The 22,430-nt window shown below is 39.9% G+C and overlaps 1 protein-coding gene across 2 annotated transcripts in view; it reads left to right on the top strand.

Moving 5' to 3' along the window:
• Positions 1–22,430, top strand: part of FBLN1 (fibulin 1) — an 82,966-nt gene that overhangs the window by 34,825 nt on the left and 25,711 nt on the right. Inside the window, exons 6-15 of one of the 2 annotated variants that reach the window (XM_030463877.1) lie at positions 1,061–1,162; positions 2,115–2,252; positions 4,426–4,563; positions 6,690–6,833; positions 7,657–7,785; positions 8,291–8,416; positions 8,989–9,108; positions 11,051–11,182; positions 11,681–11,804; positions 19,626–20,068. In XM_030463877.1, the coding sequence (XP_030319737.1) occupies positions 1,061–1,162; positions 2,115–2,252; positions 4,426–4,563; positions 6,690–6,833; positions 7,657–7,785; positions 8,291–8,416; positions 8,989–9,108; positions 11,051–11,182; positions 11,681–11,804; positions 19,626–19,980 (1,508 nt within the window). In that variant the 3' untranslated portion in view covers positions 19,981–20,068. Of the gene's footprint in view, positions 1–1,060; positions 1,163–2,114; positions 2,253–4,425; positions 4,564–6,689; positions 6,834–7,656; positions 7,786–8,290; positions 8,417–8,988; positions 9,109–11,050; positions 11,183–11,680; positions 11,805–19,625; positions 20,069–22,430 lie in introns of those variants that run through there. The other variant, XM_030463872.1, reaches the window with a different exon arrangement.

The raw sequence follows: 22,430 nt of genomic DNA, 5'->3' as shown, positions 1-22,430 counted from the left end.
CAGTAATTCTCGCCTTCATCTAAGAAACTTAGGATAACTCCAAACCGAAGGCCTTCAAAGCCTTAAACAAGAGGTAAACCCTCTTAGTTTCTGCTAAGACTCGCAGGCCATTAACCTGCATCTCCTGAATGCAACTCAGACACTTTAATTAAGCCAGAGCCTTGACCTAGGTTGATGGGCCTTGATCCCATATACTCCTAGTTAACAACTAGGCACCCAAACCAGCAAGCTTCAATCTACCCAGATCTCGGCACACACTCAATGTACATTAATGAGTTTGCAACTCACTGTGAACTTCACTACAAGGCTGATATTATTCTTACAAAAAGGAGTTGAGAGTATGTAACCTTTTCTCTATTTTGAGGATATTATGTGGTTTTAATATTAATTTATTTTTAAAAAGATGAGTAAAACTATGTTTTCTTAATGATGAGTCATATTTTATGTAAATTTCCTATAGTAGCCTCTCTTTCTGTCTTCCAGACTAACCCCAGCTCTCTTTCACATCCTTCATGACTCATGCACACACCTCACTAGGTCCTTAGTACCGTAATAGGAAGTCTTGGTTCCTTTAGGTTCTCTGAAGCCTTTGTCACCCACAACATTGTCTTCTTCTTTTCATGTTTCCTGCCTACTGGGTAGCAAAAGAACACGTACTATGGCAAGTTCTGGAGCATGGTCCTAATAACAATTTGCAAAAAATAAAACCTAATGCATCTAATAGTGGAATTTTTTTATTAACTTATGGTGATGCATTTTGTCTTCCTTATTTTACAAGAAGTTTTAACTTTCCAGCCAAAGTCTGGGAAAATGTCATCATAATTACTAATTTTCCCTTCAGCTTCTAACAGTGATGGGTTAAGAATCCTTAACCTCCTTCCTTTTGCATTTTTTTGAGCTAAAAGAGTCTAGTGATTATGAATACTTTTTTCAGCCCTTTCCTTCTATATATGTGTGTGTAGCTATCTGCTTTTCTAAACAAATCAGTGTGCATCCTGTAAGTTTATGGTTTGTTTCAGTTCCTTTGCTTCTTAATCATTTAATTCAAATACCCAATTAGGTGGTGGTCCCTGCTCTCAGCAGTGCAGAGACACAGGATCCAGTTACATCTGCTCCTGCTTTGTTGGGTATCAGCTTCAATCAGATGGTGTCAACTGTGAAGGTAAAAGAAAACCATTGCCTCAATTATCGACATCCTTGTTTTAAAAGAGCATGAGCAGATTAAAAAAGATCTAGAAAAAAGGGATGAGAATATGCTTATGCCAGCTGAGCAAAGGAGGGAGATTGTAAGAAGTTGATTTAAATGAAGTGTTGTAATGAGAGTTGTGAAAAGATTCAGCCTGTTAAGGACTCAACTGATGGCAAGGATGAAAGTTTTGGGTATCATGAGTGGCATGTGAGTAGACAAGGAGAAGAATTGTTAAATTTCTCCCAGAAGAAGAACTGAAGGGACATCAAATGAAGTGATCTGGGATAGAGTTCATCACAGTTGACTTCAGACATGTGCAATGTGGACATTTGCTTCTATGCTAGCCAGCCTAGGCTCCTTGTGTTGCTAACTGAGAGAAACAAGAACTTGCCTGCTCCAGGTAGCTATTCTAGGAGGAGAAGCTTTAATCATCAGGAGTACCTCTTTCTGTCATTGAAAAGGCAGTCTAGGTAAGAAGCTCAGATACAAACTTCAGAATAAAAAGGAGCTATTGATGGTTGGTCAGGTCAACACTAGCTGTGAAAAGGGAGAACTTTTTTTACATTTGATATAGCTGGATGCCAAATTTTCCTATGCATTCAAAGAGAAAATGAAAAACATCCACAAAAAAAGATGTCTGGCAGTAGCTAGAAAGTAGAAAGTTCCAACTTGTGGCCTGGTATGTCCGTGAGCCATATGTTGGTGAGAGACTGAGCAAGGAAAGGGTTTCTGGAATTTTCCCTCATTCATCTAGACACTATAATCACCTGGGACTCACTCAGGTGATGCTGTCCCTTTGCTCTCACTCAGTGCAACTTCAGTATGATGTCTCAGCAGTCGTGAGTTCTGTTTCAACCTCATCTCTTCCCAGTCATTTCACATTTCTTATTTTTGCTTTGTTTTTTATTAATTTTTCATATTCTAGATATTAATGAGTGTATCACTGGGACACACAGCTGTGGGATTGGACAAACCTGTGTCAATACATTGGGGTCCTTTCGCTGTCAGCGGGACACAAGCTGTGGCACTGGTTATGAGCTGACGGATGACAGTCGCTGCAAAGGTACCTCCTGGGCACAGAAACTGGAATCATACAGACCTAAGTAAAAAAAAAATAAAATCAGTACATCATCACCTCGTGCTCTTTTACTTTGGGAGCTGTAGTGACACGGGACATGCTGACAGTGCTAGTTCTTTAGGGACAGTAGTTTTCCACCTGTCAGATTGCAGATACCAGGTCAGGCTGTCTGTGGACTACTACAGGAGGCATAACTACATTTATTTTACACTTACAATTTGTATGGCACAACAGGAGCTGGTCTGGGGATTGAAATGTTTGATTTTGAAGGCCCGGCACTCACAGTATACACATTTTTCTGGTGTTTTCTTCTGGCTAGCTCTAGTCAGGCTCTGTGTATTGGTTGCTTATTAGTGCCTAAGGAGTGCCTAAGTCCTACTCCTAGAGCGTATCTAATGGTTTAGTTTCACTTGAAAGAATCAAGTTTGCACACTTTGGAGTGTGAAATGAAGTATGGCAAGTGAAGTGACCTGATAATTCAATTTGAAAATGCTGAAGTAGGTGTAGAATTTTTTTAAATAAAGTAAGCCTTTATCCTCATGAAGTTTAAATATGTTACAAAATAATTCATTTCTTAATCACAACTTCTTAAGGATTTAAAAATGGAAAAGGGGTGAAATCACTGTTCTTGACTGGCTATGCTTGAGGACAATGGTAATAGTCTTTTTTATTTTTTATTTTTGTTAAGGAAATAACTGATTTAAGTTTGCATCTAGCTCAAAGTATGCTGTCAAGTGCATCCATAACTTCACCTGACATGCTGCCTTTACAGAGATACAAATTAGAAGCAAACACCACTTAATGTGGGATTGGTTTCAACTCTGAGAAAGTCTGTTCTCCCAGAGCCTAGAATAATTTATAAACAGACTAATTTCCCTCCAGTGAGTAAATTAACCGTAATTCTGAGTAAGGTTTTATTGTAGGAGCTGAACAGTGATTAATAATATATTGAATAAAAAGCTGAGAAGTAAATTCCAATGCAAAACTTGCCGAATATACAGACAATGTTTTCCCAGGTATCATGATGTCAGGTTGATCCCTCTGATGTAAAATTTCTACTGATTTGAATGACAACAGATTTAGGCAAACTAATAGCTTACCAGCAAGTGCTAACAATCTTTCTCTGGTGGATATAAAGAAGTGCAGGCAGTAAATTATTCATGCCATTAATGCTAGAAATTTCTTATCTGGATAAGATGTTGATGGTGTTAATTATTAATATTATGTTAATAGTGCTGAAAATAGAAAATTAATTTTCTTCTGTATGATTTTAAATACCCAGTAAAATGGAAGTTGTGAAACATGTAGAACCCGACACCTTCTGACCCCAATTTTGTATTAACCCATCCTATAAAAATGGTCTCCATAGTTATTATTTTGGTCTCAGAAAGCTCTAGGGATAAGTGATTGCCTCTACTTTTTTGTCCACTGTTTAAATGGGAATTTATACTGAGGAATTCTGCTGTTAAAATGCTTCTGTGTTTTAATAGCTTTAGGAGACTGTATCACCATTACGAGGTGCGAAACACTAAATTTTAGTTGCTTTTATTTGGAAAGGGCTACTTTCACTAATGACATTTCATTAGCCCCATTTGTCTTTGCCTGTTCTGTCTGAACTATAATTTATTCTCAAATGTTTCTGAACTGGAATAGAATATTAAAGTGAGCAGAAATTGTATTTACATGCATCAAGGCCAGTACGTTTATGAAAGAAACTTAACATTATCTGCATTGGATCTAAGGTTAAAATAACAACTGGACATATAATTAAATCTTGCTGACTTCCAAACTGAGCCCATGTAAAAGCACAGTGCTGAATCAGGGCTGAGCACTGCTGAAGATGATGCTTTGGGTGCTCTGTAATAATCATTTAGTTGAGAAAAAAGCTTGTATAGGGCATAAGTAACATACACCCGCACCCCTATATATAATGTCAACAACAACAAAATAAAAAACTCCTAAATTAATCTACCTGTTTTTACTGAGATTCTGTTTGATGTATAGTAGGTCAGATTGATCCTGGCTCACTGCATTGAATTGCATGAAGGTGCACTGAGGTTAAATCTGTCCGATGTTTTTAACTCTGTTTTGTGTTTTGAATGTGATGAAAAAGGTTCTGCCAGATTCCTGCTAACAATTTTTTTTTGTGATGTACCAGATATTGACGAGTGTGAGACTGGTACTCATAACTGCCCCCCCGATTTTATCTGTCAGAATACTCCAGGATCTTTCCGTTGCCGACCCAAGCTACAGTGCATGAGTGGGTTTATACAAGATGCTCTAGGCAACTGTATTGGTAAGACAGACTCCTTTTTATCTCACTGAGTACTCAAATGTTGCTTATGAGATAAGTTGTAGTTTCGCTGGGTGAGTTCTGAGCTTCTCAAGTCATTCTCCATGCATGTATGCATTGCTGATCTCTGTGTTTTTTCTGCTCAGGCAGGCTTGATCCCACAAGTAAGATTTGCAGATGAAAACCAAATAAGCCTTAAGTACTAGATCTCTATTTTTAATGAGATCTGAAGCCAGATCCTTTCCAGACATTTTCCTTAAGTCTTCAGGGATTTTATCTGCAACAAAATTTGTAAACAAATTGTGATATGTTTTATCTCATTCTACACAAAATATTTTAGCTAAAGTGTAGTATAAAAAGCTGTAATTCATTACATCCTTGGTAACTCACTTTGTTGATATTAGAATGAGTGGTTTTACAGGTATGTAGGCTTTCCAGACCTGTCCCCTGTTAGTTATAGCCTAACAAGGACCTTATTATGTATAAGAATGATGGGCCTATTATAATACGGTGTGGAGAGTTTTATTTTAAAGACTGGTTACACTGTCAGGCTAATGCCTTGTTTTCAAGATGCCAACAAAACAGAATTATAACCTTTATATAAATATGTCAGAATTACTGTTTTCCAGCAGACTATAAGTGGAATTGCCTAATGGGACCTACAAATCTATCAGTTATTCCCTTGAGTGGTGTTTTCAAGTCTCAACTACACTTTGAATTCCCCCAGCGGCGTAGCGTGCCTTGGACTTGTGGAACTGGCTGAACAGCAGCCACTGCCAAGTCTACTTCGTTATCAAGCCCTCGTTCTCCTGACCATATCCTACCCTTTAGTGCTGAAATCTGACACTGGAAACACCGAGGCTGAAAACAAAATTGCAGCCTTGAAAAAGAAGGGGGCCAGTGCTTGTGCACAGCAAACGCTTTCTTTGGGGATCCCTGCCGTAGCTTGCACCAGGTCCACAGCAGTCAGCAGTTCCCTTGCCTTCTCTGACATTAGAAAAGCCACATTGATTTGCAGCAGCAGTAATGTTAGTCCTCAGAAGTGCATTTTTCTCAAAATATTTGCCGAAACAATTCCACAGGCTGATTTTGCACACTGTGAACCAAATGCTGCAACCCTATGTGGTGCTGAGGGGAAAAACTGTTCACTCATTTGAACTGGGATAGTCCTAGCTGTAATGTTTTTGCATTATGCTAAGTCACCTTCCCTGTCTTCAGGCAGCCAACATTTCACAAGCTGGATGCTGTGAACATGCACTTACAAGCAGTGCTGCTCCTGCAAAATGTCAGGTTTTAGTTACATTAACAATTCCAGGTTGCGAAGGGTGCCTCAGTACCTGCTGTAGCTGCTGATTCCTGACTCTGAAACTCCTTTACCCTATATTAATAGCAATTTTCTAACCTTGTGTAACTATGGGTTCCTTACCTTCTTGTCTGGATACACTGCACCAGATCTTACTCTAATACAGCTTAGTCTTACCTCATTAGTCTTACATTTTACTTTATCCTGAGTTCTTACCAGGCTATGGATATCTTTGTCACAAAGCGTTATGGTGTCTAGTTTGCAAAAAAACCAGACATACATTTGGTGGATGATAGAGGGCTGCACAGTCTTGAAAATACTTAATTCACATTCTTACATGTTTACACGGACAACTTAAGATAAGATAAGACAAGGTAAGGTAGTAAAGGTCAATACATGCAAGCAGTAGTTTATCTCTCTGTAAAAATGGGGTCCACTACCAACTCTGTGAGCACCTCCCACCAATGTGTGAGCCACAGTCCAACATACAGGCTGCAGAATAACTGAGCTGCTGGACTGAATTGCTGATCATCTCTTCATATGCTTGGAGGAAACTCCCAAAGGCAAAAGCAAGTTCGGTACCCAATTTGCTATGCTTTTCAGTGGGATCTGGGCCTCTCAGACCCCTCCTGATCATCACCCTGGAACCATTATATTGGTGAAGCTAAATGACTTGAATATTCATGTTCTCCCATGGGCAGGCCTTTTGGAATTGTGAAGGATTATAATCAGGATGTAATGCTCGAAAGGGTTACATAAGGAAAGCATCTTGCCTGAAAAGTTTTCAGACAGCAGATAGTTACACTGACTTGTTGTGCTCTTGTAGATATCAACGAGTGCCTGAGCACCAACTCTCCATGCCCAGCTGGGCAGATATGTATTAACACTGATGGTTCATTTACCTGCCAGCGAATCTCACCCACCTGTGGCCGAGGCTATCACCTCAATGAAGATGGAACAAGATGTGTAGGTAAGTAACAGTTTTGAAGAAAAAACAAGTTTAAAGAAAATAAGTCACATCTATGATTTATGTTTACCGGTTTCTTGTATGTTTCCCAAGCTTTACTCATTCCCACAGTCAATTCTTCTTTCTGTTCTTTCCCTCATGGCTGTCCCAACACATGAAGAATGAGAGAAACCACTCTTTGGACTTCATATTACTCATGAAACCCTATATTCTGGGCAAATTATAATCAAACACACCTCTCCCAAAATGGCATAAACTGTGATTATATTAGTGTATTGGAAAAATGCTCTGTGATCTCCTCAGTATGGAGGTATAACATGATGCCCACCTAATGTCCCACAGAAGCCATTCAAGTAAAGTTAAAGGTATATATGGCTTTGGCTGGCTTTTAACTAAGGTGGCTTTTACAAAGAGAGGTATTTTAGCATGTGTTTACAATTTTTGTAAATAGCTTGTCAGACCACTACTCACTGTGGTTCTCTGACATCTTACACTACCTGAAGAGCTGATCCATAAATACTGAGTGTGCATAATAAAACAGTTCTGCACCTGATTGCCTCCAAAGATTGTCAGGTTTTCTGATTTCTCTCCCTCCCATATCCATCAACATTAACAGGACACCTGAGGGAGAACCTGTTTCAGTGAAAATAGTTTGGATTTGTGACTCTAATCTTCTTGTGGAAGCTGAGAGCTAGATAAAATCTTGCTTTCTATTTCAAAACACTTTATAACTACTTGGGGACACAGAAACTTGTTAACATGTTGCTCTTCTCTCAACTTGCATTCTCGGAATTGCGCTTTCAATCACTTTTCTCCTATTTTTTAGATGTGGATGAGTGCTCAGCCTCTAATCAGCCTTGTGGAGAAGGACATGTTTGTATAAATGCCCCAGGCAATTACCGTTGTGAGTGCAAATCTGGTTATTCTTTTGATGTCATCAGTAGAACTTGTATTGGTAAGTTGCACCTACTGAATGAAATACATGCAGTCAGACCATTTTAAAAAATGACCCTGTGAAAAGAATTTTACTACCCTCTGCATAACCTCTTTCATCTGAATCTAAAATTGACTACTACATTAATTTTATAAACCTAACACCATATTAAAGAGCTGCTGATACTTCAAAGGAAGCAGCATTAGTATTGTCAACATGTTATCTGTTTTCCCGTTAAAAGTTAATATTATCAGAGTGTGTTTAATTGTTTTCTGTGATATTTTTATATGCACCTACAGCAAAACATTCCTTTAGAAGATCAAAGCAACTTTCGTCTTTATAGATCTAATTCAGTTATGCACCGGTGTGCTTCTAAATGAACATTTTGAGCAAGTCCTTCCCTCTCTAGCATGAAATTTAGATCTAGAAAATAAAAATCAAACTTTTTTGACCAGATTCTTGGTGAGACTACGATTGCAATGAAGCCAGCCAATCCATAAGCTCCTGGATGTATTTATCATTGCAGATATCAATGAATGCAGACGGTACCCGGGCCGCCTCTGTGCTCACAAGTGTGAGAATACTCCTGGTTCCTATTACTGCACCTGTACCATGGGATTCAAACTTTCAGCTGATGGCAGGTCATGTGAAGGTATGGCTGTCATAGGCTTTGGTCATGTAGTGTGAGATACAGCTCATTGATGTTCTTTTTTGTTTGATTTTAGCTTGTAACACTGCACTGGGAGTGGCATGAGAAATCCGACCCAGTGTGGTCACTTTGATTACACGAATGCTGTTGTGATTGAGGTGACTGTAGTCCATAGTTTCAATATATTTCCCTTTGGCAGGATCAGTCAGAGGTGTATGAGTGGTCTGCATTTACCACATTTTGAAGCTAGATCAGATTCAAGACCTTCAAAACTGGGTATCAGGTTTTGATCAGCCTTGCTGATACCCAGATACAGAAAAGCAAGTGTGTTCCCAAAGACTCTCTCCAAGTCACACACCTTGAAGGGCAGTTGCACAGTGCAAATTAACCTGTGCTGCTAGACCCTGTGGAGAGTAACACAACCAAACCTCCTTATTTCCAGCTGACACAGTGACATGCATACCATCCTTTTTTAATTAAAAAAATTGTCTTCCAAAATTTTGCCCGAGTCCTGTTATAGGCGCGATGAATACAGCATGAAATTTGGGACCCAGGTATCTAATTTTGCATTTCAGATTTAAATGAGTGTGAGAGCAACCCCTGTAGTCAAGAGTGTGCCAATGTGTATGGCTCCTATCAGTGTTACTGCCGCCGTGGCTTTCAGCTTAGTGACATAGATGGGATTTCATGTGAAGGTAAGCATTATTATTTTGCAGATGGATGGTGAGTGAATGTTTCTTATTCTTACCATAACATACATAAAAAGTTACATATAACTGTACTGGTTTCATTTTAACATTTTTTTCTCTTTGGTATTCTTATGTGAAACTATAAAGTTATAAATACAGATTCTGTATTTAGTGAAGATCTTCCACCCATGTCCTAGTCTAGCAATAGCTCTGCTTGTATCATGTCAGTTTCAGTGTTGACATTTAATGTAGCTTCACATCCTTTTGTAGCTTGCCAGATTTTTACTTTTTATTTTCTGAGGAACTAACAGAATTTCTAGTCTTCAGCAAGTCAACATATAAATAGATTTGTATGTCACATACGTAAGATACAGTATTGCTAGGTAGAATTTTATATATCCACTTTTTGTGTCTTGTTCTGAACTACTGTGCAAGTAGGTTCTCCTCAAATACAAAAAGGATATGGGTGCTGTTTTCCTTGTGGACAAGATCCTTAATTTGGACTTATGTCTTCAGGACTTACTAGACAATAGGACCTTGGGCAGAACACCTCATCTTGGGCAGAGCACCCTGTGCTGGGTTAGGAACTGGCTGGAGGGCCGGGCCCAGAGAGTGGTGCTGAACGGGGCTGCATCCAGTTGGCGGCCGGTCACTAGTGGTGTCCCCCAGGGATCAGTATTGGGCCCAGTTCTGTTCAACATCTTCATTGATGATTTAGATGAGGGGATTGAGTCCATCATCAGCAAATTCGCAGACGACACTAAGCTGGGGGGGAGTGTTGATCAACTAGAAGGCAGGAGGGCTCTGCAGAGGGACCTGGACAGACTGGAGAGTTGGGCTGATTCCAACGGGATGAGGTTTAACACGGCCAAGTGCCGGGTCCTGCACTTTGGCCACAACAACCCCATGCAGCGCTACAGGCTGGGGACAGAGTGGCTGGAGAGCAGCCAGGCTGAAAAGGACCTGGGAGTCTGGATCGACAAGAAGCTGAACATGAGCCAGCAGTGTGCCCAGGTGGCCAAGAAAGCCAATGGCATCCTGGCCTGTATCCGGAACAGCATTGCCAGCAGGTCCAAGGAAGTGATTCTGCCCCTGTACTCAGCCCTCGTGAGGCCACACCTTGAGTACTGTGTCCAGTTCTGGGCCCCCCAGTTCAGGAAGGATATCGAGGTCCTGGAGCAGGTCCAAAGGAGAGCAACCAGGCTGGTGAAGGGACTCGAGCATAGACCCTACGAGGAGAGGCTGAGAGAACTGGGGTTGTTCAGCCTAAAGAAGAGGCGGCTCAGGGGAGACCTCATCGCTCTCTACAACTACCTGAAAGGAGGGTGTAGCCAGGTGGGGGTTGGGCTCTTTTACCAAACGACTTTCAACAAGACAAGAGGGCATGGACTTAAGTTGTGCCAGGGGAAGTTTAGGTTAGATATTAGAAAGAATTTCTTTACGGAAAGAGTGATCCGTCATTGGAATGGGCTGCCCACTGAAGTGGTGGATTCTCCGTCCCTGGAGATATTTAAAAAGAGACTGGATGTGGCACTCAGTGCCATGGTCTAGCAACCGCAACGGTGGTTCAAGGGTTGGACTCGATGATCTCTGAGGTCCCTTCCAACCCAGCCAATTCTATGATTCTATGATTCTATGATCTTTTTTAAGGACAAGGATAAAGCTATTCCTCTCTCTTGCTTGTGTATAAATACCATGATACACATCACTGCTCTTATCCATTTACTTTATCTCTTGGGCCCTTAATTTGCTTTTAATTTTCTTCATACCTCTATTTATTCCTGACAGCCTTTATTGACTAGAGCCACACCTAGCTGGTGATCTTTTTACTTGCCCAGCAATTAGAATAATGAAATAGCATTTGAAGTGCAGAGCAGGAACGCTGTACACATGCCCTTGGTTGAATGTCATGAACATATAGTAAATTAGTGGTGTTTTCTTCTTGCAGATATTGATGAATGTGCTTTACCTACTGGAGGGCATATCTGCTCTTTTAGATGTATTAATATTCCTGGGAGCTTTCAATGTACTTGCCCCTCCACTGGTTACAGGTTGGCACCCAATGCACGCAACTGCCAAGGTGAGTTCAAGGGAGACCTAACTGGATTGTAGACTTCTGAAAAGTTCTAGCAAGGTTTTAGGTTTGAAAAAAATGCCTTTCCTACATCATTGCAAGTAAAGCAGTAAACATCTTCTTGGAATCTCCAGAAAACAGTATTTTTTAATAAATATACAGGAAATCTTTCTTACAAACAACAGAAAATACTTTTTATAAAGATTCCCACTGTGAAATGATATGAGTTAGTTTAGCCATTAAAAGACACTACCATGCTGTAAACATTTCAGCAAGTGTTTAGTTCTGTCCACTTAGTGGCACTGCTGCTCTTCTTTTTCCTGTTTTTGCCTGTTTAGGTTAGTTTTCTTCTTTTTTGTTCTCCAGCCCTCCCCTTCCAATGCTGTAAGAATGTTGAATTCCATCCCATGTTCTGTAGTACCTAATATCATACTTTCCTCATCTGGCACCTGCAAGGAGAGGAAAGCCATGTGTTTAATCCACTCCCCTTTTTCCATTTTGCAGATATTGATGAGTGTGTTGCAGAAAGCCACAACTGCTCTTTCAATGAGACCTGCTTTAACATCCAGGGGGGCTTTCGCTGTCTGTCTTTAGAATGTCCAGAAAATTACCGCAAGTCAGGAGACACGTAAGTACTCTTTGGTTTTTCTCCAAGGTTGAACAGTTTTATGGTGACTTGATCTCCTTTATGCCATGCCACTGCTGGCTGAATACATAACAGGTTCTAGCAAATACCTATTTTGCTGGTTGGCCTATCCTCTGTTTTGCACGCACAGGTCTGGTTCCTTTCTCATGGTCCTGTTTCAGTCTTTAAAAAAAAGGTATTCCCTTAAGAAATGTCATGTGTCAGTGGTTTGCATCAAAATGAGAGCCATATGCAGATGTTCTCTGGCTACCTTGCAGGCAACCTGTTAGGAGAGTTACATTCAGCTTCAAAATTCTGACTTTTATTTCCTTTTACCCCTAGTCTTTCTTTATTACACTCCAGTGCGAGAGATCATTTTAGCTCCCTCTCTGAATTCTTAGCAGTGTTGTTGCAAAGCACTGTAAGAATGTCTTTTTTTTTTTAAAGTACCATTTAACCTCTTTTAAAAAGGTTGGAATCCTAGTGAGGGTGGTATGTTAGCTGCTGCTCATATTTGTGCCTCTTAACCTAGCTCAGAGGAAGCGTGTGCATTCTGGTACTGAAAATATGAGACAGCTATGGGAGGAGGGGCAGCAGGCAGCTCATGTATACCCATCAAATGGAGCTAAGAAAGCAGAGAAGTTGCTGCAAAATTTCAGCTGCAGAGGTAGAGTTTGTGGCTGATGCAGATGACTGCTTTTACTCACACCCTGTGGCTCTGTGGCCACCTTTTACTCCAGCAATTCTTCCAAAGGCTGCTCCATGGTCTCCCCTATGTGCCTCATATCCAGGTAAGCCTGTGCTCCACCAGCTAGGGAAGAAAGCTGATAAATCACATTTGTCATCACCCTGCTCGTGCTTTTCACAGTCAATGTCTACACATCCATGATCTTTTAGATAAAAATGAGTATGTTGTGCCTCCTCTATGGATGAAGCTAATGCTGATCTTTATCAGAAGGACTTTATGGGCAGTAGTTAGCCATAGGAGTGGCACAGCAGTTGTATTTTATCAGAATGCTGTAGAGGGAGTTTATGGTATAACAACATATTTATAAAATATACTGGCATTCTGAGAAGCATCAATAGTAATTAAATTTAATTTTTATTTGTCACATCAATAAATGAACAGTGTCTCTTGATGCAGATGTTCTCTTTATTCGTAATATTGTTGATTCATTTGTATCAGTTGAAAAGAAGTAATTTGCAGTGGGCCACTAAGTAGAATTAGCAGATTTCTGCTCTCAAGGGCAACCCTGAGTTGCAAAGTTCAGTTTATAAAATATATTTTATACACACACATTCCACTTAATCTTTCCTACCTCTATTTTTATGCATGTGTTGAGACTAATGGCTGTTTGAGATGGAAGAAATTTTTTAGGGAAGCAGTAGAATGTCTGAATTGTTTTTCTGTGTCTGGGTTATGGGGGCTCTGTCATGGCTTACTCTGCCTACCTCAGACTCACAGAGAGAGATTCTTCTGATGTGCTAGGGCTTTAATTCAGCTATGAGTCAAACACAAATCCTGTAGCTGCTTAGTGGAGTCCTAATTATTTTAATTCCTCGAGTTTTTACCTTGCTGGATTTACTAGGGTTTCCCTTCTCAACAGCTGCAGAGGCAGTTAATAAATTTATTGTCAAAAATGTGTTTGCATAGACCAAAGAGAATTGCAATTCATAATTTTTATTGCAAAAAGTCCACCTTAGTTCAGTGGGCAGGGAGGTACTCTCATACTTGGTCAGTACCCAAGTCTTATGCCAGAATCAAACTTTTTGTACTGAGTTACCTTGTGCCCACTGGGGAACAGTTTCATAACTCAGCTCTTCAGCTCTCCTTTTACATCCAAGCTAATTACATATTTATGATTCATTTATTTTTGGCAAATGTAACCCAGCATAGCTGATAGCTAGCATACCTTTGTTAGCTGTTGCATGATAATGATATTAAATACTTTTTAACCCAATCTAGTGCCAGTTCTCCAAAATCATATAGCTGCCTTTTCACAACATCATATCTATTACTGATAGCAGTTTCCTCTCCTTTTTATTCAGAACACATTCCAGTTTCACAAACTTGGTGTGTTATAAGAAAGATAACACATTTTCCATTCCCATCAAGTTGGTACCTCATGGCATTTGATACCTTATTCTCCAATATTTTTTGTAACAGCTATAATTTAAAAGGCCTAAGTCCTGCAAGTCTTATTTTTCTTTAAAATCCTTATGTACAGGCAACAGCCCTCAGTGATCCAGAAGCTTCCTTACTCGATACCTTTAAAGCAGAGATTTTTTCATGGTGGCTGTTGCAGTGGTGATTGTCATCAGATGAAGTAATCAGAGGATCATCCCATGCTACAGGCTGAAAGCTCACTGTGCTGTATAGGTACTCTGAGCTTCAGGAAGAAACATCCTGTGTAACCTTCTTCAAGGGCCAGCAAGGTGCCTGGCATGGTCTGATCCTTAATAGTAGCAATTTTATTGAAGGTCATATTTCTTTTGCTTAAATTCTGCTTTTTTTTTTTTAATTATTTTTTCCCCTTGATCAGCCTATAGGCTTGGTATTTTTCCAAGGATAATTAAGATCTACTGCTACTCACAATAGGGCTTAACTTGCTGTACTACCTTGCCAAACACTTTTGTTTTCAAATTGCGTAACAACTGACTTCTCTTTATGTGACACTGAAGCCTAACATTTGTAAAATTTAAGCCAAGAAAAATAGTGGAAAAGATAAAGAAGCATTTATGGCAGCATGTCAGAAGTGTGTGCTGCACTGAGCCAGGTTGGGAAATATTTTGATATTCTAGACATGCCTGTGTATTCATAAGGTTGCCTGATGCTTCTCATCGTTAGGGCCTGTTTTTAACTGCTTAGAATTTTGCCAAAATGGCTGAAATTTTTCATGCCAGGTATCTGACTCAGGCTCAAGTTTTGGCCAATTTAAACCAGAGCAGTTTACTCATTTCCAAGAACAAGGGTAGGGAGGAACACATTGTTTTGTATGTTTAAGACATTTTGGTGATTTTTTTTTTCTTTTAATAGTTTGGTGTTATGTCTTGGAACAGAAGTCTGAAATTTGTTAGGAGATGACTTTTTAGCTTTTTGTCATGCTAACTGAAAACCTCTGAAACCTGAAATTGCCATTTGTAAAATTTCATTTGGCTGTTTTTTCATAAACCTTAGCAATGACAACCTTCATGGGTAATCCACCCTATATGTCAAAACAGAGTCAGGTCTACCTGGAGTATTTCTGAGAGTCAAGTTTTGCTTCAAGTCTTTGAATGATAAGACTTTGAATGATAAGAATTTCATAGCCTCAGTGGCAATCTACCTTTGTGTTTGACTTCCTCAGTGCAATGATAATCCTTCCTATCAGTAGAGAGCTTGCTCTTTTTTAGCAACAAACAGTTCTCTTCTGATTTACACCTAATCTTGAAGCTCTTTTAAGCAGGCTAAAATGGGCAGGGATCAACACCCTGGACTGTCTGAACCTGCTCCACATAGAGCCACAGGAAAGAAGCCTGATCTTCCCCATAATGTCAGCTCCTATCTGTCCTGGGCCAGGTGCTGCTGGCCCTGAATACACCAGAACCCCTTTCTTCTGTGCTTTTGAAGACTACTCAGACTCTATGGATAAGAAATCTGTTTCTAGCATGGGAGAGAGATGAGCTGACTTGGTAAGAAGGGATAAGGAGGCTGAATATAAGGAGGGAATGGTCTGAAAGTATGACCAGTTGAGGAGACAGAATCTTGAAGACACTGCAGGGGTAGAAGGTAAAATTAGGTAAAACAGTTTAGAGATCAGGAAAATGAACCACAGGAGAGAGGAGCTTATGGTTAAGGGTGACTGATGCCAGATTTGAGTTAAGACTATCAGAGCAAAGAATAACTTGGGATGGCTGCACAAAATAATGAGGGAAGGGATATGTGCTGTGGGACAGTCTGTGGAGTAGGAACTAAAAGAGCCAAGTGTCAGCCAGGTGAGAATGGAGAAATAAGAGGAAGACTGGCACTGGCTGAGTAGAGGCAGTCCTGATGCCAAATGTTTGAGTCTGCAATAAGGGAAGTAGACAAGGAAGGGGGATAGGAAGAATGAGCCAGGTTGGGAGAGACAAATGAAAAAGACAAAGGTGGAACAGGCTCAGTGCAGTGGGCAAAATGAAGATGGGCCTGTCTCCTCTTGCAAGGAGCTTAAAAAGTTCTTGAGACTTTCCAACTCTAGGCAGGAGAAACATGCAGACTATTTGTCCATCCTGTCATCATGTACAGCTCTATTCTGTATTCCTACCTGGGCCTGAAGTGGGACTTCAGATTCATTTCTAGTTAAGAAGTACCTGTAAAACCCGACCATCTGTTTGTTTCATTCCCTTTAAGTTCTGGTTTGTTAAAGACAAGCTAGAGCCACTTACCCTACACAGCTGCTCTATTAACATAAATGTAGAAGTTCACAATATGATAATACAACCTGGCTGATGGCTCATCTGGGCCTCAAGGTGGGATGCAACCTGCTGAAAAGAAATGCATGCATGATAGTATGGTCAAGCACCTTTGTAGTGGAATATGATTTAGGAGGTCTGGAAAATTGTTGCAGCTCTGGAAATCTAAAGGGTTGAATTTCAGATATGGGTAGTGTATAGTTAAGTAGTAATACTTCATTGGTCACTCAACACGTTGAGATGGTTCCCCTGCGTGAAGAAATTCCAAAGCTGTAAGTCCTGCCAAAAACATTTTTCCTTTCCGTGCACGAGGATTTGTTGTGTACCATTCAGCTCCTTTGGGCACAACAGAATAAATTGCCTCTGTACCATATGAAAACCATGCCCAGAAACTAACAGGAAGGAAGGCAGAAAATATTTTCTCCTCATTTCTCTGGTTAGTAAATATATTCATTATCTAAAATTAAATCTCTCTACTTCTGGTAGTTTTATTTTCTTTTATGAGTAACCATTGTTTGGTACATCAAATTCAATCTGTAAGTATTTCTTCAAAACTGGTATTTCAGCCACACAAATAAACCGAAGAGTACAGAGTAGTAATAATAATAAATTTTGTAGAGCTAAAGTAATCAGGAACAAATAGAGAAACAAGTGTTTAGCAACATTACTTGCTTATTTTCCTAGTCCAGGCCCCTGACTGCAGAGGTTTTCAGAGATGTATACAAAATTGCCTCATTGCAAAGCAGTGCATTTTTTACTTGGGCATCACATAGGGTTTCTCTGGTAGCATCTTGCTGCCTCCTCAGTCCTCCCCTTCTCCCACCAGTTGTTGTCCTCTTCTCTCACCGCAGCACAGTACGGTGGCAGGCATGGTAGCTGTACAGCCAGCTCATCCATCCGGAGATGCCATGGAGCTGGAGCAGCACCCAGGGGCTTGGGCTTGCAGTTGGATTCCCCTGATGTATGATTTTCTTCTGCCCACTGAAGGGGGAAGCATTTAAATAAGGTCTAGAGAGTAACCTGGGATTTAAAATGCTCGTTGCTTATTGCCTTTGTGGTGCATGACCCCAGAATGAACCCTGGTTCTTGAAAGCAATAATATTTGCTATCTTTCCTTTGTGGTTGTCTGATGGAACAATTAGTGCACATTAACTAAGCCTGTAGTGAAGTGTGCAGTGTGTAGTGTGCACCAACAAAGAATAAGATAAAAGATGAGGAATTTTGAATAATTCTAGCTCCTAGCCGCAGGCACATCTGTCTCCACAAATAACTTTCTGAATCAGCAGAATGTCCTTTTTCTAATACTAGGAAGCTGGAAGCTTTGGGATTTTGTTCTCCTTAAAAATTCTGGATACTATCAAATGTATTTCACTTTTATAAAATAATACATCAGTGCATCTTTAAGAGCATGTACATGCTTCCAAATAAAGTGAAGAAAACATTTCCAACTAAAAGATTAACTGTTTTGACTTGCTTCATAATTTCAGCAGAAACAGGTAGCCTCATGATTTCAGCAAAACCAAGTAATTGATGACATTTCAGAAAAGAATGCAGAACTCACTATACCTGAAAATATTCCAAGAGTATCCACACCTAATTAGCTGGCCATCCTGTGAAGACTTGTGTGTGCTCTTTACACACATGAATAAAAATAAGAATGCATTTAAGTCTTCAAAGAATTGCTTTGTACTTTCATTTGCAAGTGGTATAAAAAAACCCATGGAACACATTAACTGAAGAACTGAGAGTGCTTCTAACTACTGTTTTTTGAAAATGCTTATTTTGTGTGTAATGAGAAGTTCCTGGATTCAGGTTACCGTTCACTAGCAACAAAACTGGGCTTGCTTGAGACTCGGTTCTGTTGATACCAGGTACTCCTGATATGAGCTTGGTTTTAAATGTCAAAATAAAATAAAATACATGAAATGGGCACTCAGATTTACTTACATTAGTAAGAAGCAAACAATGCTTTCATGCTGGAGCATTTCTCAGTAAAGAAACGGATAAATAATTTAGGTTCAAAAAACTCAGCTTGTGGACTGAATATTGCTTTTGAGTGCAGAGACTCTTGTACATAATTTGATTGATTCATAGATCAGCAATATGAAAAACCTGATCATCCCCGAATTTTGCAACATCAGTATCCAGATGAGATCATAATGTCTGCCCCTACTTCCACGCACCTGTCTGAGAGGCTGTTTGGTTGAATATACCAGCTTGAATATGGTAATTTGGGCATATCTTTAATCTGCAATCAATATAAAGTTTCCTTGCCTGCAGTTCTTTAAACATTTGTCAAATCCATCATGTATCATGACATGTCAGATCTGCATCAGTGTGCTGCTAAACTATGACATTCTTTAATAGCAGTGACTTTAATGCTCATACCTGTCTGTGCCATATTTTACTGGACAAACTTCACTTCTGTCATTGACAGAAAGGGAGGAGATCATTCCCTCCATTCAGATTATGATTCCTACTGCTGATGTTCATAGTTCACTTTCAGCCTGTATGTCATCCCTTCCTTGTTCTCTGGATTTTTCACTGTAATACAGTGCCTAATGATAAGGGAAGCAAACAACAAAAGTCAACTTGCTCACTCACCAGCATCATTCTTGTGACTCAAGGCTGCATTAAAGTGGACTGAATTTGTAGGGCACACTCTGGAGACATCAGACCATTGGATCCCGTTTTCAGTACCTGCCTAGATGGGTTTTATACTGACTCATATTGGTTCTTCTGGGAGCAGGAAGAAATACTGTGCCATATCAGTAGGAAGGAGTTTTGTCTTCAAAGCAAATAAACCTTAACAAGCAGGCAGCACTGGAAATAAATTTTGTGTTCCTCTGTACATCCTCAGGTGATGAAAACACAGAGGCCAGTATCTAGAGAACCTCTTCTCTCTCAGAAAGACCAACTCCTTGTGTAGTTTTTTCATTTTCAGAATACTTTGCTCAGTCTTAAAACCAGCCAGACATCTCAAGTGTAGGACACAGTCAACTCAATAAAAAGAGAACAAAACCTGGGGGAAGTGACAGGGGTGGGGGGTGGAGGGGAAGGCCAGTGTTGTCCCTAGGAAGAGCTTAGCCAGTCTAAATGCAAAGAAACTCTGCCCCACCCTGAGGTGCCAGACTCAGTCCATCTATGCACATCCAAAGAAAGGGCAACACTTCTGAAAATGGAAACACTTCACCAAAAGCACCAACTGCAGACAAGTTGATCCTTATTTTAATAAATGTCCATTTGCAATGTGACTGAGGTGCCAGGCTGAAGAATGGAGACAGTATGCAAGCCAACAGATCTTTTCCCACCCCCACTGCCCTTGCTCTCCTGTCACGCTTGCTAAATGTTTGCTAATCTTCCTCTTGTCTTGTGTTCTCACTTTTCTTGCAGTCGCTGTGAGCGCTTGCCTTGTAATGAAAATAAGGAGTGCCAGAGCCTGCCTCTGAGAATAACCTACTATCACCTCTCTTTTCCTACCAACATTCAAGTACCTACCGACATTTTCCGCATGGGCCCTTCCAATGCTGTCCCTGGGGATAAAATTCTGCTGTCCATCATCAGCGGGAACCAGGAGGGGTTTTTCACCACAAAAAAAGTGAACAACCACAGTGGCATTGTGGTCATGCAGCGGCAAATCACAGAGCCCAGAGACCTTCTTCTGACAATTCAAATGCAACTTTCCCGCCATGGAACTGTCAACACATTTATTGCCAAACTTTTTATCTTTGTCTCTGAACAGCTTTGATCCCTAACTTACAGGCATCATTGGCTACTTTTTCTCTTCCAAGAGAACCCTTTTTTCCCCAATTTTAATAAAGTTTCAGTTCACCTGTTGCATCCTGCACTTGCATTTTATTTGCCATCATCATCACAGTTCTCCTTCCCTTATCACTGAACATCTCGTTTTGGGGAGATGCTTGTGTATACTCTGCATCATTATAGTCGAAATTGGTGTCCAAAAGCTTATTACTTGAATATATCAAGAACTGAAAACTCTTCATTTACTTTACACAGTAGTGGAGTTGGTGTCACTTGATGATGCCCAGCTCATTCTGTTCAGGTCTAAATTTTCAAAACAAAATAGTAACATAATTTGAACTGTCTCAGCAGAGACAGTTTCATCACCTACTGCACATTTGCTGAAAATCAATTTAGAAGGCATATCTTAAACTTTTAGCACTTCATAGGTGCCCTAGCACATAAGTCACTTCAGAAGTGGGGAGCCAGATTCTCAGGCTGTGTTAGTTACCAGTGCTGTGTTGTAGCCAGTGAGCTTGTGCTGATTTCCACCAGATACAAATCCCAATTCTAACTTTCAAGGATGGTACAAAAGAGACTTTGCTCTAATGAACATCTATTTTAGAGATTTTTCCATTTTCCTTTCTGTGGAATTTCCACTTAATTGAAAAACTAATGATTGGAAAACAGCAATGAATTCCTAACAGCATTCAGCTAGTAGCAGAGGGCTCCTTTCTATTTCACAGGCTGTGTCCTGAGAAGTGTCTACAGAAACATGTGAAAAAGTGATTTATTTGGTCTCATAACATTTTTGGCTCTCCACCTTCCATACCAAAGCGCATCAATTTTCAACTAGGTCTTTAGACCTACCCCACCACCACCAAAACATCCCCAACATCCCTAATAGCTCTGAAATGTCAGCCAGAATGCCACTATCTGTATCTTTCTTCCTTTACTGCTATAACTTTCTTCCTTCTGTGCAATCAAGCACAATTCAGACAACACAACTGGAATTTCTTTGGAATTCTTTTGTTTTCTAAACTGGAGAAATATTTATTTTACTCCTCCATCCTTTTGTTGGTGCATGTTAAAATCTCACTACCAGAGGTATGATCTGAAAATTAACATTCTTTTACACCATCCTGGTCTTAGATATCTCTGCTGCCCAGTCCTAAAACAGAGCAGTCCATACATGAATCAGGATTAATCCATGTCTATGCACATACAAAAAAAAAAAAAACAAAAAACCCCAAAACATTCACTATGTTAAAACAGCAGAGGCAAGGTATAAGGTTAAAAACTGAACTTTCTAAAGTAAGATCACAAGCCCTAATCACCTGAACACAAGGAATTACTCTATTAGCTGTAAGCTTCAGGCTCTTGGGTTCATCATCAGCCAGGGACTAGATTGGGGCATGATCATAGCTCTCTGCCAGCAAAGTATTACATGTTCCTTAAGGCAAAGTTTATCCCAGCTGGCTGACAGGAGTTCAAGTCTCATGAGGAATGCCAATGTTTAATAAGTCTGTTGACACATTCTTATAAAGCTGCCAGAAGTTGCCAGTGGGGATAGAGTCCCAGCTTTAAATATTGAAAGCACAAGCCCATGCTACTTGAGCTAATGGGGTTTCTTACCACCATAGAAGATGCTTGTATATAAATGCCCTATGGCTACCAGTTCATTATGAAGCCATAATTAAGTAGGATAAAGATTCAAGAATAAACTTAATTTTTGCAGGCATTAATATATATTTGTTTGGCAGGAAAAGAAGGGAGTGTGGAAATTTGGCCCTCAGTGTTGTAAAATGCAACCATATTAATTGCATCCAGCGAGTAATTCAAGAACACGGAGCTCAGATTCTCTTCTGTTAAGTGCCTTAATGCTGCAGTGTAACTAGAACTTTTAAGGGCATATATGTAATTATGTAGTGCTTTCTATGTGCATGGTTCTTTCCAAATGAAAATGAAAAAATGGCCCCAGGTCCAAAGAACCTACTAGTTGAATTCAGCAGTGAATATGAAAAAGAATAACACCAGGACACAAAAAAGGAAGCAAAAATTGTATTCAGGAAAAGATTGGATTATTTGCAAAACAATCAGAGCAACTGAGCTGGTTAACTTTTTTCCTCTTTTAAATAAAGAAGGCCTGGAAAATGTACCATCTCCAAAGCTGCAATTTTTGTTAGAAAGGGAAAACTTCAAGAAAAGATTTGAATAAAGTTATCAGCATTTAAGAAGAAAATTTTGCAGTCACAATCTCTGCTATCAGTAGGCATGAGCTAAAAGAAACATGTAAGCAAATCAGATCATATGCAAGGGTGATGTGTAGGGATAAAACTAAAATTTAGATCTGAGGACACTGTTAATAGCAAATTTCAGGAGCTGAAATAGATGCCAGTTGTCAAAGAAGTTACTCCAGAAGATGACTACATATGTGCCATGGAAGCAATGAGAGAC

This window comes from Calypte anna, chromosome 1 (assembly GCF_003957555.1).
Source record: "Calypte anna isolate BGI_N300 chromosome 1, bCalAnn1_v1.p, whole genome shotgun sequence".
NCBI lineage: Eukaryota > Metazoa > Chordata > Aves > Apodiformes > Trochilidae > Calypte > Calypte anna.
This window is presented reverse-complemented; position numbering and strand designations above follow the sequence as displayed.